The sequence below is a fragment of the Coturnix japonica genome, chromosome 2, assembly GCF_001577835.2.
Source record: "Coturnix japonica isolate 7356 chromosome 2, Coturnix japonica 2.1, whole genome shotgun sequence".
Taxonomy (NCBI): Eukaryota; Metazoa; Chordata; class Aves; order Galliformes; family Phasianidae; genus Coturnix; species Coturnix japonica.
The window spans coordinates 54,704,526-54,717,033 of record NC_029517.1 but is presented as its reverse complement, the minus strand read 5'-3'; the positions used below and the strand labels follow the sequence as shown (position 1 = coordinate 54,717,033).

The 12,508-nt window shown below is 40.8% G+C and overlaps 1 protein-coding gene across 1 annotated transcript in view; it reads left to right on the top strand.

The window, feature by feature from the left end:
- The window catches only part of MYO10 (myosin X), a 144,844-nt gene that overhangs the window by 91,130 nt on the left and 41,206 nt on the right, over positions 1–12,508 (top strand). The window contains exons 18-19 of the mRNA XM_015854415.2: positions 53–161; positions 3,230–3,310. Coding sequence (XP_015709901.1) covers positions 53–161; positions 3,230–3,310 — 190 coding nt within the window. The remainder of the gene's footprint in view (positions 1–52; positions 162–3,229; positions 3,311–12,508) is intronic.

Genomic DNA, 12,508 nt, shown 5'->3' with positions numbered 1-12,508 from the left:
TAGTTGTAAATCATATACACTTCAGAGATTTGATTTTTCCTTCCTGTTTCAGTCTTGATTTCATCTATGATCTATTTGAACACGTTTCAAGTCGCAACAATCAAGACACTCTTAAATGCGGAAGCAAGCACAGAAAACCCACTGTCAGTCTACAGTTCAAGGTTAGTTATTGTGTCATCTGTGCTCTGTGTCTAATCAGTGACAGATAAACCCCGTTCAGTAAAGAACAATTGTGGATCAAAATAGGTGAAAATTCAGCATCGAAGCACTAATGTCTCTTTTATGACACTGTTCTTAGTAATTGACTGATGGGGCATACTAGCTAGCTTCAAGCAAAAGCCAGCCTTCACATCACACCATCCACATGAAACTCCAATTGCTTTCCACTTGCTTACCTGTCCTTATTTTAAAGCTCTTCTATGAGGTTGGTCTCTGGTCTTGTTTTTTTCTTTCTAATTCAAAACTAACCACACGGTGGCACAAAGCCTTACGGCAGTGCCTGTGTGCAACAAAAAATAAGCTCTGAGAAAATATCTCATTAAGGTGTTGCACTTCTTGTTAACGTAGTTTGGAAAACATTTTTATTAAACACCTTTTACGAGTCTTTATAGCCTTGCCATCAAGAATGGCACCAAACTGAAATCTAGCATAAGGTCTATCTGCAAAGTATTTAAAAGTTTGGCACAAACCCCTCCTTAAATTACATGAGTACAAGTCTGGATTAGTTGTCTTTCATTTTGCTTAAATTAATATACATTTGCACTCTTCCTTCACTTTTTCTTTTTTAAAGGGTGCAGACTCAGTCCCCCCGAGGGCAGATTTTATCCTAACAGACTATTGCTGGCTGTCGGACAGAACAGCAAGTGATGTGTGCTGGGATACACACAGTGTATTTTATTAAAAACACTGATGTTATATTCCATGGACAGCCTGCTCTGTGCTTGTCTCATAGAATACTCACTTCTTGTGATGGGGTGGTATTATTTGATATCTCTTCAGGATCAGAGAACATGCTGTTTCCACATAGTTTTTCATTTTTGTGCAAAGTAGATCTTCCGACATTGCTGCATAGAAAGTGATCGTATTTTTGCTTCCACTTTACAAGAAGTGGTATACAGAGTTCCATCTCATCTTCATCAGGATCCATGGACAGCATAAAACATGATAAAACATGAAGTAAAAACATGATTGACTCTTATTTAGAGCTTCTATAACTGACCGTTAACTGGCCAGGGTGCTTTCCAAGAAGTTGACTTCCATACCTTTCCCAGAAGGTCTGTTTGGGCATTTTTTCCAGGTTTTGAAGCCTCCCAGGGGTTAGTACATCTCGTTTCAGTTAAATGAAACTGAATGAAACTATGAAGGCGAAGTTCTTAGTATAAGTCAATTAACCTGCTGTTCTTCATTCAACAGCCTTGGCTGGGAGGGTGCCAGGGGGTGCGTGTAGAATAGTTGAAGTTGGCTATCAGCCTATTGCTTAAAGCAGGGCTTCCTTTGGATTGGTACATCATCTGACACTGACTTAAAGGTGTGCAGAGCTTTGTAAAATCCGTCTACCTGTATGAAAGATAGCTGTGAAAACACAGCAACTCATTTTTGTTTAGACTGACCAAGTTTCTAATCTGTGCAAGTCGTAGCTACTGTTAATAGAAGTCTATGAATTGACTTAGGTGTCCATAGATACAGCAATGTTCATGCAGGCTTGTACATATGAAGCCTTTACTTTTTAAAGCTGTAAATATTTGTCCTTACACTAAAATATTTGCCTTTGTATCTTCTTACTGTTTAATATTTGCTGCCCTTGACTTCTGGTCTGGAGGCCAGCAAAGACAAACAAGCCAGACAACTATCATTTGTGTCTCCAGGCACTTCACCATTTGCTCCTTGGCTCTGTAGCAAATCCTTTGCACATCCCCACTACTTTGCCTGTTGCCTTTATCACTTCACGTTTAATTATCAAGAAAGCCCTTGGTTTGCAGATTAAAGCAAGAATTTGTTGCAACACACTGCCCTTGGCAGTTTCGCTCAAGAACATATGGTAGGACACACGGTTGCTCCTTTAAAAAGTGAATTTTCTGCCTCCGTGGCAGCTTGCTCTGTATTCTGTCTGCTGCCTGGCACGCAGCACTACCTTTGAGGGATAAAGCATTATCATTGCTAGTTTTCAGGGCCGTTTATAGCCTGGGCTCTGTTCAGTCGTTTGTATCTCTGCAGAGTAAATATAAAACTTCAATTTTAAATGGTGTATCTCTGTAATGATACAGAATGGGGCAAGTTGGAATGAGATACGGAATGATGGCTCAGAAGGGAAAGGAGTGGATGTGTAATTAAAATAATAATCATAAAAGGACTGAGGGATTTTTGTGATTTTTATCTCCCATTTGAGGTTAAGATAACTGATAGCCTAATGTGTGTTGGGTCATATAGAGTTCCAAAACTCGGAGTCTTTTATTTTCACTGAACCTTGTAATCTATCCTTCTGTTATTAAATGCAGTTAGCTATCAAATGAAATAACCTTGGAACTGCTTAATGCCGCAAGTGTTGTCTTTCATTCAGAGATGTTTTCTTTGCCACCGTATTCTTTACTCAGTTTTTGTAAATTTGGGGCACTTGTTCGAAAAATAAGTACTGAAAAAACAATGGCTACTGTGTCTTTTTTCTGCCATCTTGTTGAATTACATTTACTGCCACAGTGTCCTTTTAGCAGGAAAGAATGACACTGTATAGGAGAGGGGAACTCTGTATGCGCAATATGCTGCTGATTGAAGGGAAAATGGATAATGGGGTGCCTGGAAGGAAAAGAGGAACCCTGCTTTTTGCAGCTGTTTAATTCCACCTTAGACCCCCTTGTCCTGCTTTGTGACTTGCTTGAGTAGAGCAGATTGAGAATACAGAATTTAAGTCTTAAACACTCATTCAAAGATAATTGAAACAGCAGTTTTCCAGCTTGATGTTTCCTTGCAAACAGTTTCCTTCTTATCCATCTGTATATCTTGTTCACTGTAGGGCACTGATGATGGTTTTAATCAGAACAGCCAGTAAAAGAAACAAGCTTGCATGTATTTGTTCTTTATGTTCACTAATGACGTGACTTACATAATACTGTAATTTCTGGTGAGAACCACTAGGTGTTGCAGTAGATACTCTCTGCTGAACTAAGCTATAAGAGCTTCTGCCGGGGTATTTTACTTGTGCAGAAAGCCCACTCGTGTTGTCTTTGTGTTTTAGGAATCACTTCATTCCTTAATGGCAACGCTGAGTTCTTCAAATCCTTTCTTTGTTCGGTGCATCAAACCCAATGTGCAGAAGGTAAGATTTAAAATTACTCCCATCTTTTCTGTGTGTCCCAGGCCCAGTCTTTCACTAACTCTGTGGTTATTTATGGCTGTGTGAAGCAGGCAGTGGCATTCTTCACTAACTTTGTAAAAGTCTGTTTCTGGTCATCATTTCAATAGCCGTTGTTCAAAACTCTCTGATTTGTATGAAGAAGTTATAAAATGCTGCACATTTGACAACTTTGTGAGAGCCTACTTAGGAGAAAAAAAGAAAAAAAAAAGTCGAAATTTCAGCATCAGTTTTAAATCATTAGAGGAAGTGAATGGTTGTACTAACAGCCAAACAGGCATCAATGACTCACTGTCCTGAGTTAGTCTTTGAACGTATGTGCAATTCTAGGCATTCTAGCTGTTACGTTCTCTTACAGAATTGTGTTTTAAAAAGAGAGTTGGAAACTGGGGCTTACTGTATCAATTTATCTTTGAGTTGCAGATAATGAAAGGCAGTGTTGAGGCTTGGATGTATTGGAGTGTTTTATAGGGGATAAAGAGACAGTAGTATAGCAGTCGCTAACATAGATATTATTAGCTAGTTCTGATATTCAGGGATTTTATGTGCCTGTTTCTGGCTTCATAGACTGTTGTTCAGCACAGACTGCATGTGTCAAAAATGCAACAAGTTCAGGTACTAACAAACCTGTTTTATGTTTTTCACATTATAACTTAGAAATAGGCAACTTTGCTACAAATCTGGTTCATGTACTACATTCCAATGGAATATTTGGTTTATCAGCACAAAAGAAAAGTCATCTGGCAAATGTCATTCCAGCTTTTCTTGATTATTTGGATGGTACATCTCTGAATTTACATGCTCTTTTAAACACCATTTTTGTACTGTTCCTTTTAGTGTGTCAAATAACATGCAGACTGCATGCATCTTAGCAAGAGGGAGCAGTCAGGAGGTGATTTTGAGCCTATTTTAAGTTTTTGGAAATGTTTAATGTTTCTAAGTACACTTTGCTTTGCAGCCTCTAGATATTCAAGACCCCATGAATGACATAGCCTTAGCTGACAGCTGGGGTCAGTGAGCACCTGTCATAAAATAACAGAATTGTCTGAGTTGTAAGGCACTTTTAGGGGTCATCCAGTCCAGCTCCCCTGCAATGAACAGGGACACCTACAGCTAGATCAGATGCTCAGAGCCCCATCCAGCCTGACCTTGAATGTCTCCAGGGGTGGGGCATCCACCACATCCTTAGGCAACTTGTTCCAGTGCCTTATTGTAAAAAACTCTTTCCTTATATCCAGTCTAAATCTTCCCTCTTTTAGTTTGAAACCCTTTCCCCTTGTCCTGTCACAACAGGGCATCCTTAAAAGTCTGTCCCCTTCTTTCATGCAGCCCCCATTTAGATACTGAAAGGCTGCTATCAGGTCTCCCCTCGAGCCTTGTCTTCTCCAAGCTGAACAGCCCCAGCTCTCAGTCTATCCTCATAGGACAGATATTCCATCCCTTAGATCGTTTTTGTAGCCCTCCTCTGGACACACTTTAACAAGTCTTCATCTCTCCTGTACTAAGGACTCCACATCTGGATGCAGTACCCTAGATAAGGCCGCACCAGTGCAGAGCAGAGGGGCAGGGTCACCTTCCTCGATCTCCAGACCATTATTCTTTTGATACAGCCCAGAATATATGGTTGGCTTTCTGGTCTGTGAGGGCACACTGTTGGCTCATATCCAGCTTGCCATCCACCAATACCCCCAAGGGATGTGTGCAGCAACATCTCTGATCACCGAGGAAATGCAGTTTTGAAAAGCACATTCTCCTTTCTCCCATTTCTTTCTGGAAGCTCCACAACACTTATAAAGCCCTCCTGCTGCCACTGGAGAATAAGAATTAGTTCAGTAATTTGCATTCTTTTACTTGTTTGTCCATTTGCATCCAAGGAAGGCTGATCTCCACAGTGCCAAAGTCACAAGGATTTGCCATGGTTGATGCAAGTTGTGTTTCCACAGCAAGGAAACAGCTGAGTTCTCACTCCCATATTCCTCGTTGTTCTCACACTTTTTTTCCCACTGGAATACTCCATCCCTGATGAATTTGGCATATGCTACTGTATCTGCACACACATTTTACTAGCATTTAAACAAAGTTCTCACACAGTTAGCAGCTGTGAAAATGGAAGCTTTAAAGAAGTCTGAGACTGCTTCAGTCTCAGAAACCACATCTAAGTCTAGGATTCTATGCAGGAGAATATTGTAAAGGACTGTCTACGGGAATTTCTCAAAGTATGTACAAACATATCAATGAAATCTTACACAAAAATGGTTGTTCTTGTTCTCCATTTACATTAATTTGGTTGCAGATTAATTGGATTTGATGGATTTAACTAATTAAAAAAAAAAAAAAAAGGCTATTTGAAGAACTAGATTGATGCTAGAGTAGGGAAACGGTCATGCATTTTACTCGTGGTAGCTGGTGGAGTATAAGGCCTGGTGGGAAATTAGAAGGAAAACCGTACGTAATACTTGTGAATGGCATTTTTTTACTCCAGAAATTGTACTCAAAATGCATTTTTGTGACTTGCCATTTTGTCTGCTGGGCACTGCTGTCTGTTCCTTCTGTCTCACCAACACGGGGATTTTTAGTGACATCTGGTGAATTAGTTGGTATTTGTTGGTAGTGTTCAGCTCCAGCTGAACAGTTCTGCTGGAGAAGCAGGGCTGTGAAAAGCATTTGTTTGTTCTACAGCTTGGTTGGATTCCATGGATACACATGACATTAAACTACTGTAGTTTCTCCTGTCATATGACTGATTGCTTTTTTTTTTGTCCAGCTGGATAAAGGAAAAAAAGGTGGATCAGTCTGCATAGTTCTGGGCTGGCACAGCTCAGAGAGGTGTTAGCAATATAAGAGGTACCAGGTATTATCACATATGTGACTGAGCAGGGTTGGATAGAAATACAACTGCTTGAAACATTTAGATGAGGCCCTGACAGAGAGAAGTTAGGGCTGAAAAAGACTAGAATCTTCATTGAGCATTTTGCAGTATGTTTTCAGTCCACTGAAGTAGCAGTGACCTGGAATGCTAAAATGTCATACTTCAAGAAGTATTTAAATAAAATAAATGCTTGGGAATTATCAAATGATGTGAAAGAAAAGTCCACCATAGCTGCTTTTTTGAAATATGTAGCATTAAAAGAGAGCTGGACAAGAAAGAGTCGAAAAGAAGAGAGGTTGTGTCATCAAGGGCGAAGCCTCTCAAGCTACTTGTTGCGCTCTTGATTAGTTACTAATAGGTGACACCCATCAGTGAGCATCCTTATAATTCTGGAGGAGAGGAGGTGAGGGTGCCCAAGAGGTGTTTTACTCTAGAAGTATGGTTTGGATTCTGAAGGTGAATGAGGATAAGCAAATGGAAGGGGTTCAAAGCTTTGAAAAGCAGAATATGCAGCTTACCGTTCTTCCTTTGCTCTTTTACTCATTAAAGTTTATTCGTGATGAATAAGAGATGTGATAATTTACAGTAATCATTTGATTTTTAATTGATGAAAAGTTTAATTTTCAAATACGTTACAGTGGCAAGCAAAAACAATTCAGCGTATGCAGTAGACTACTAAATATTTACATATCAAAGCAGGTTCTACACTCATTAGAGCAATTTCCTAAAGAGAACACATAGAGCCCGTGACCTTTTGTCACAAGACATTTCTGCAATCAGGCCTCAGACAGAAGAACAGAGGGCCCATTAATTTTTGTGAGACCCCTAAACAATCAGTCTGTGTGTTTTCACAGTTTCCAGTCTCTTCTGAACTAGCCATAACTTGGAAACTTTTCCACTTGGAATGCTTAATGAGTGTTTTCTGCTAATGAAGCCCTTTCTCCTTCATTTCCCTTCAATTCAGCATTCAGAACTACGTATCATTTCATCCTTCTGAACTTTGACACAACTTTCTCTGTTGTTTTTTTCATCATGTGTTTTTTTTTTCATGCTTCCTTTTCTATCTGATGATGATTCATCCCTGCAACCTTGTCTTTATGTTCTCCATCTGTCCTTTTGAGGCATATTCAATAATTGTAAAAAAAGGTTTTTTTAAAAAAACAAGCTACATGCGTGTTTCTTCCAAGTTTACTGGTAATAAAAACTTGTTAAGCCTTGGTGCTGTTCAAGGTAAGTTTAAGATCTACACTTTCTTTGCAAGCCACTCCCAGAGGCCAAAATTCCCCCAGTGGCCAGAAGGAGCCAATCTTGGCAGTTTGCTTAATGGCCTTCTCAAGTTCTTTTCTCCATTCAGAATTTTCCTTCTGAGTCTTAATATTGACATAATCACTGTGAGTGGGCCCTACTTCCAACATCTGCATTTTTCTCTAGGACAGCCTTATCTGGGCCCATCTCTTTTAAAACTTTGATTATTACAGCTTGCGTCTGTAATTCCTTGTTCTTGAGACTTCAGAGAGTTCAGCAGCTGCTGTTTTCTCACACACTTAGACAGGCACATCCACTTCTCTTCTGTTAAATGAAAGAGTCACAGCTCTTAGTCCAGTTTGGTCCTAGTGGAGAAAATCCTGGCTTCATTAGAATTGGCATGAAATTTCTGATGTAAGTAAGAATTTCACTTTTTGTATTTAGGAAATCTGTGCTGGAGTCGGTTGCTTGAACAGAATTGCTAAGCTTCTATTCACCTAACTTTCTACTCATGTATTGTTGCTCTCATTCCTCTGTTGCAGTGATAGACTGGCCACTGGCAAAATGCAAGCCTTCTCTGAAGCATGCGATCTCTGAAAGGGCAATTATTTTTCTGTGCAATTATTTTACATATATATATACATATATATATATGTTTTAAACCTTAAAATTTAATTAGATGAGGTAAAGAAATGAGACAAAATTCAGTCTGTTCTGTAAACCTACTGCAAAAGTAGGTACCAAAAGTTGTAATGGATTCTGTGAAGACTGATTTTACTTAGGAGTCCTATCATCATGGTGTGTATCCATTCTGGAAAAATCAGTGCCCAGGCGCTAAGATTGCTAACAGCACTTCTGAGGGAAGAGCCATTTAAAAGGATCAAGGTAAGACTGTTTGGCACCTGCGATGCACTTTGAGATATAGGTCATTAAAGAGTCATGAGACGCTGGAGTGGTAAGCGGCATGTCCTCTAGTATGAAGTAAGATATAAACGCTTGGCGTCTGAATAAAAACTGTGCTCTTAAAATAGCTCTGAATCATTACAAACATAAGTATAGCATGATAACAGCCTAAACACCAATTAGAAGTACAGCTCAGGGAATGTGATACAGAGAAACAGTGAGAGAACAGCTTAGTCCCATCTTCAGGGGCGACTGTACACGGGGTGTGGAGTGAGTAGAAGTTTGGTGAATGCAGTGTGTGAACTGGTTGTCAGGCTAGAATTAGAATTAGAATATTGTCCTGTTGAGCCATGACCGTATCAATTACTGAATTTACTTCATAAGTTATTTTTTGCAGAAATAAGCACAAGGACAGACCTAATATAATGCCACTGCAGCAAGAGCAGCCTCGATGTAGGGAGGACTCTGAGCTTCCAGGCCATTTCATTAAACTTTCGGCACAGAATTGCTAGTTTTCTGGGTAAAATCTTTACTTTTAGAAATCTTTATTTAATATATATATATATCCTTAATACAGTGACCCAACTTCAGATTTTTATGCACATCCCACTGCAGTTGTGTCTCAAGCATGTGCTCTGTACATCAGCCTTGGTCAGTCAGCAGACTCTAGGTCTCTTTACTGGAGCGTAGGTGCCTTTGTGGCTTTTCTAAAGAGGCGGAGCCCAGCATTTAAAAGCTAAAAAGTGTTAGACCATAAATGGAGGCATCTTTATGGTTTACTGACTCAGCTGTAGAGCCTTGGGGTAGGCCTTCTGCAGGAATGCTACAGTGTTTACTGGTGCTGGGAGCTGGCACATTACAGGGTACATCCATTAAAAAGGGAGAAGAGAAATCCTGATCATCGTCTGTACAGCTTCACTGTAATACTTTGAAAGTAAAGGTAATATGTTACATGGCCTAGGTACAACTAAAGGGTGTGTGTGGTGCTGTCTGTAGAAAGTTAAGGTCTGGTATTATTCAGTTGCAGGTGTGGAAGTGGCTCATGTATTAGAGATCCTTTCTGCCAAACTTTAAAATCTGTCTTTAATCACAGCCGTTCTCAATAAATATTTGTCTTAAGTAGGCTATCTGACTGCCAATTACTGCTGTCACTGGTGCTCAAGGAAGCAGAGCCGCAGGCTCTGAGCGTGGATCCGACTTGCCGAGGCAGTCTGGTATGGCTTCCAGCACTGCTGTGCAGGCTCATCCTGCTGAGGAGCCCAGCCATATCCCAAAATCAGAGCATGTTTCCCTGCTTTTGCATTGCTTGCCACAAGTGCACGGGGCCAAACACAAGCTATCCTTAGTGCTTTAACTAGCTTGTAAGGCTTTATTCTTCCCCAGGAAGGCACAGTCATAAGGTATGGCATCACGCCCAGCTGACGCTGCTTAATTCAGCTACCTGGATCTTGTCGCCTTGGGTTTTACAGAATTACATAGCTTCAAATCAAGACTTGTGGAATATGTCCCAGCTGCATCATTTCCTGGCATATCACTTGAGTAATTCGGCCAGGCACTAGAGGAGTCCTGAGGTGAAAGTGTTATCAGAGAGTGGGTGTAAGGAAAGCTCACAAAGTGCCAGCAGTAATGTTACGTGTGGATCTGAATCCACTCAGAACAAGACAGTTCCTGCAAGGAGTCTTGTGCTGTGCAGGCAGTGCAGCCTTTCTGTTGTCTCTGAGCTGTGTGCCAGCAGTGCTGCTTGGGGTGTCCCTTTGTCCCTGTCCCACCACACAGCTGCTTGCTGGCCTCAAGTAGGTGATTCCTCTTATAAGGCTACACCAGACAGGTGTGTCCTTCTTCTTCAGCAAGGCTTGCTGTCGACTAAGTAGGGCTGACTAGCATCCCTTTGCAAAGTGTGTTTATCTTTCAGTCGCCTTGGTAAGGAAAGAGAACTGGGATGTTTCTGCCTGGGAGAAAGCAGCTGCTGCATTGCAAAGGTTACATCAAATCCTAGGCAGTGCAGGCAAAAAGATTTGGCAGGTTGTTTTGCAGCACAAATCACCAAATTTTGTATAACGACAGTTTGGTAGGAGTCTGTCCGTAAGCAGTGGGAGACATTTTCAGGTTGCAGACAGTAACCCTGGGGGTGTGCTCCCATGAGTGGTACAGTGGCCTGCGGGTGAGCAAACGCTGCTGTGGGTGATGCAGCCTCCAGAACAGGTTAGTGGAAAAGTTGAAATGGCATTTTTCAAGCACATTACTTGCTGTGTTGTTAATTCTTTCTGAACTGATACTTGTGAAGTGGGAAGAACTTAGACCGCTGCAGTAGCAGGTAGTCTCACCCATCTTATTCTGGATTTTACACTACCTAGTTGTTTTTTTCTTTATTAATTCCTTCATATGTGATTTGTGACATGGATGGGCATTTGCAGAACCACAACTGCTGACCACAAGTTTGGAGTAGTTTTTTTACATATACCAAGCAAAGAGCTTGCCTTTTCTTCCTTCTTGTGCAGGACAGCAAGCCTTTGAATTGCAAGCATTGTCATGCAAATATGTGCATGCAGAAAGTGTGTACTTCATCGGGCTTTGGGAGTTCTCTTTTTTAACTGCAACAACAACAAAAATCCCCCCACATCTCTAGGTTGCAATTTACATTCAAATCCTGTGCAGTGTGTTCTCATGGTAACTACTGCAAGGGAATATGCACAGCCCATGATAAATAGCCACCGTTAAAGCTCCAGAAGTGAAGCTGGGGTGGAGAGTATTGTTCTATAGCAAAAACTTCAGCATTCGTAACTCCCTTGCTGAACTGTGTCTTAGGGCATTTTGTGCACTTTATCTCTTAAGGTTTAGGAATTTGGCCGTGAAATATATTTACATTCTTGATGCTTATAAAGTGAGATTAGCCCCGCTGTCCTGTTAGTCAGGAATATCTACAGCGGTTGCTGCAGAGCCAGCCCTCGCCAGGCTTGACTTCCTTTGAGTGCAGCAGGAATGAATTAAGCAAGTACAGCCAAAGATATCACATGAAAGACTTGAAATACGAGTGAGCTGAAGAAAGCCCTGGTTTGTGTGTGTCTGTGCATGTGTGCGTAGCTGCCACTGCTAAAGATTCAGTTTTTCACAATGGGGGAACGCTGAAGGGTAAAAAATCCTTATAAGGTAAGGAGTTTAATTTGTGCATTTATTTGTGGGGTTTTTTGTTTGTTTGTTTCTTAATAATTTTGATCTTGCATGCTTGGAGCTGTGGTGGACTTGTAGAAAGAGAAAAAGCTGAGTTTGGCTGAGCAATTTGTATGGAAAATGTTTCTGGTCTGGTCTTTTCTTTTAAGGAGGCTGAGTGCTTGCAGAATCAGATTTATGAACAGATGACTAAACTACTGGTCTGATCATAATTTCAAGCACCAGAAGAGCTTTCCTTTCAAGCAGTCTGCTTTAATAAAACACGCTCTCTCTTTAAGTTAAAGGAATGATTGTTCGCAGAGCAAGAAAAAGCAGAGCTAGCACTGAGTGTGTATGCAATGATGGGAGCTGTACTGGTGGGCTGCTTTGGGGCAGAAAGATCTTTTCTGCTGTTCAGGAATTTGTGGTGTAGATTCAGGAGAACTAGCTATGTAAAGCTGAGGAAAGCAGTACTCCTGCAATTCATTTGAGTGTAAGGCAAGGCTGTAGTTTGGCTTTGACTACACTATAGAAAGTGGCAGCGTGCATTTGGGTGTGAGGAAGTCCAGCAAAGAGATAAGCAGCATCCAGAGGTCTAAATTAATGTTTTCGTGCTTCCAGTGAAACTTGATGGGACACTTTTGAGACGGTGATTCTTTTACTATAGAAACACAAGGAACAGAGTATGCTTAAAATATGTATATCTGTAGTAATGGGAAAGACATTATTACAGCAGTACAGAGTTTGCTTTGTGTCAGTTGCCCCCTTCTGTCCCCTGTGAAGCAAATGCCCCAGCCCTGCAAGTCAAATAGCTCTGTTCTGAGATCTGCATTTTACTCTTGCTTTTCCACTTAAAGAACTCGCCTCTGCAAGCATTAGAATTCAGCCACAGGGTTGAAAATTAGGATAAAATTGCTTGAGAGAACCTGTTAGGAAGGGAATGGGTTGGATCCTGCATTGTTGAAAACTATGGGAGTTTTATTCTGGTCTCAAGAGCA